The sequence below is a fragment of the Nematolebias whitei genome, chromosome 6, assembly GCF_014905685.2.
Source record: "Nematolebias whitei isolate Nwh7 chromosome 6, NemWhi1, whole genome shotgun sequence".
NCBI lineage: Eukaryota > Metazoa > Chordata > Actinopteri > Cyprinodontiformes > Rivulidae > Nematolebias > Nematolebias whitei.
In genome coordinates, this window is record NC_056503.1 from 20,829,546 (window position 1) to 20,832,839 (window position 3,294).

Sequence of the window (3,294 nt, forward strand, 5' to 3'; positions counted from 1 at the left end):
ATATATATATATATATATATATACTAGAATATATGTCGTTGGCCCAGCTCTTCTTGAAGGTGGGTCTAACGTTACCTGCCCACTTTACAGTGATTTAATGAACCAATTCCCCTCTCGCCATTGATTACTTTCAAACTAACGAACAAATAAAAAATAAAAAAAACGCAGTGTGAATGTAACGTGTAACATAATGCATTATAGAAATGTATTGTAGTAGAAAGTACAGATAATGTAAATGTAGTGAAGTAAAAGTGAAAAGTACCCACACTTAATTCTACTTAAGTACATGAAAAATGTACTTAAGTACAGTAAGAAAGTATACTTGCACTTTGTTACGTCCCACCACTGAATGTAACCAACAGTTTTGATGTATAATTTTAAGCAGAATGGTGATAAGAGTACTTTAAGTCTCATGTGCTGACATACAAAAGTGGAACAAGTTACTTACTGAGGTTTACAGTTCCTTGAATTTGGCACCCTTCCTATTGGAAAGTTCAAATTCCTGTTCTTGAAACTGTTTTCCTGTCATCTAGCATGTGAACCTCCAGACGTGTGTGTGTGTGTGTGTGTGTGTGTGTGTGTGTGTGTGTGTGTGTAAAGGAGGGGTGACTTAGTGGGTCACTTCCTTCCTTTAACTCCAGCTGAAGAACATCAGCAGAATAACTCAGGTTTGATCACAGAACGTAGGAAAACTAAATGTGTACAGTGTGAACAAACAGGGTTCTACAACGTCCAATAACCACAATATCCAGTCTTGATCCAGAAGGGGAAGTGTGAGCGACCTGTGACCGTCTTTGACCAGACATGAAAGATTATCTCTTCAAAGCTATCAGCTGTTTCTGTCTCTTTCAGCTCGGTACGTAGGTTTTGACTCATTAAAACTGTGGATTTTACTTTTAAATACATTTTTATCCAAACAGTGTTTTATGTTTGAGGAACTTGCCTGGTCTGTTTTAATTAAGTTAAACTTAACTTTAAGGAAAAAGGTCAAGTAAGTTTATCTAATACGTTGTTTCCCCCTAAATTTAAGTTGGGTGAATTGCAGTAAACTGGTGTTGTACATTTATTGTTCTTCAATCTATGTTGCCATCTATGTCTGTTAAACTGTTTTATTTCACATGGAAGTTGTTGCTTATTTCAAACCCTTTTTAAAAACAAAAATAGTTGGATTTTTGTCTGATAATGACAATTTTCTCTAAAAGTATTAAGTGTCTTGTTTGAGTAATTTTTCTTGACTGAAGCTGATCGGACTTTCCTTATTTTAGGTCTTCACGCTGAACAATGCTTCCACGGCATTTTAGGGAAAAGTAAGACATTTTATGTTCCTGAAGGGGACAGTTTGACGCTGTCCTGTGTAGTCCAACACTGTAAAGGAAACTGGACGGGGAACTGGAAGTCTAAAATGTTGACGGATGTGACATCTGGCTCTGTTGAAGAAAGGGCGACACACCATTTCACCCGTGTGACGCTGTCAGAGAAGGAAACCCAGTTAAACTTAATCATTGTGAGCGTCAGTCAGTCAGACGTTGGGATGTACAAATGCAGTGTGACATGGTATGATGGAAGCAGTGACGAAGGCCACTGGATGCACCTGAACGCCACAAAAGGTACATACGGTCACGTATCGACATATTAAGTAATTCCTGACATTTGAGTAGATTGTTCTTCTTCTTCTGTTCTTGCGGATCATCCAGTGGTCCCCGTTCAGAGAAATGTCTTGCACAGGGTTTTAGTCTGTGCTGGAGCTTCCCTTTGTCTTCCTGTCATTCTGGGACTGGCTCGCTGCTTGAGTTCAAAGGTCAAGCCTCAGGCACGTCCCAGTATACAGATCAAATGTGCAGTTGTACAGGAAGATGGATCCCATCAGCCTCCAGAGCCTCTGCCTCGGCTTCCTGTCCCAAAGAAACACACCACTCCCTCTCATAAAGGTACCTGTAATTATTCTCTTCTTTTGCCTGAAATCTGGCAGCAAAAAACTTTACTGTCGCACTGTTGGAATAAAAAAATAATTATTTTCTGTGTTTAAATTTTCAGTACCATCCAAATCTCAGCCAAAGATGGAGGTGGGTGAATGTTCAGCATCACTGGGACCCATTTGATTCTGTCTGCTGTGAATTTTAACTTCTATGTTTCACTAACTTTGACCTAATCTCCAATGTTATTACAGTTAGTGTATGCAGACATTTCCCAGGATGCACTGAGGCGACAAGGAGCCATGAGAGAGCCGGTTCAGTCCACCGTCTACTCGTCTGTCCGATTTTCTTGACCCAACAACAGCAGCAACAAAAAAATGTTTTCAGTGAAGAATTAATATACCAAGAGTACGGCATATTAAACGTTTGTCAAACAAACTGATTTCTGATTTACAGCAACACAGCGATCTGTAGCAATGGTCCGGACAAGCAAAGATCTTATGCATCCTTGACTTTGGAGCTGGGGTGATGGAAAGTGTATGTGATACTCAGGGCTTAATTTGTAAACAGATCGATGCTAGAACGCAAATAGCAGGCGGGCCAGCGGTGGTGGTGGTGCTGTGTGTGCGTGTGTGTGTGTGTGTGGGGGGGGGGGGGGGGGGTCTGGGCATCCTCCCCCTGAAATTTTTGAATAAAGTAGATGCAATTTTCTGCATTTTGGTGTATTTTAAGACCTGAGTAAAGTTGTGCCCTCCCCACACACACACACACCTAACCACCACCTTCTTCAAATCTAACAAAATTGTTGTCAAACGTCTGTGCTGGTCTGTGCAGTTTCTGATCACCAGGGGGTGCTAGCAAACACACTGTACTTTTGTACTTTTGACCTCTGGAAATAGTTATTAATTATTTCTTTAAAATGATAGCTGCACAAACAAAATTTTTTGCTGCACAAACGTAGAACAAACATTCAACACCAGTTTTGATAGATTTGAAGAAGGTGGGGCCAACTTCACTAAGCCCCCCCCCCCCCACTTGATTGTTTCGAGCCTGACAATGTCCTTTCTCGTTGTCCGACTCCACATGTGGAACATCCAGGCGCCTGCCTGCAGCTGCCTGTGAGCTCCTGCCCACATACAACTGCCTGGTTAGATCAGCACTCACCCCCACCTCACTTTTAGGGGCCGAGATGTTTTTTAAAGGTAGAGATGGAAATGCTGCTTGAAGAGGCAGCTCATATGCTCGAAAGTGGCTGTTGTGTTTAAAATTAGTGTTTATGTAATTACTTCAGTTTACATATCCAATATAAGTTTTATTCATTCAAGGCAGTCATATTTGTTCATAACTTTATTATTAGTAAGCCTGAGAGTCACTGGATCCA

General features: G+C 40.9%; 1 protein-coding gene across 1 annotated transcript; it reads left to right on the forward strand.

The window, feature by feature from the left end:
* The first annotated feature begins 1,402 nt into the window (after nt 1-1,402).
* Nucleotides 1,403-2,370, forward strand: si:dkey-52l18.4 (uncharacterized protein LOC560708 homolog). The gene is made up of 4 exons (XM_037677754.1): nt 1,403-1,616; nt 1,695-1,928; nt 2,035-2,063; nt 2,168-2,370. Exons 1-4 carry the CDS (start codon nt 1,403-1,405, stop codon nt 2,264-2,266), a joined length of 576 nt encoding a protein of 191 aa, XP_037533682.1. The 3' UTR covers nt 2,267-2,370.
* Nucleotides 2,371-3,294: the final 924 nt, after the last annotated feature.

Excerpts from the sequence above, each read along its gene's own strand:
- si:dkey-52l18.4 (XM_037677754.1), top strand. The coding sequence starts at position 1,403 with ATGTTGACGGATGTGACATCTGGCTCTGTTGAAGAAAGGGCGACACAC. Across the intron at positions 1,929-2,034 it reads CACCACTCCCTCTCATAAAG|TACCATCCAAATCTCAGCCA; the intron begins GTACCTGTAATT and ends TTAAATTTTCAG. Across the intron at positions 2,064-2,167 it reads AATCTCAGCCAAAGATGGAG|TTAGTGTATGCAGACATTTC; the intron begins GTGGGTGAATGT and ends ATGTTATTACAG.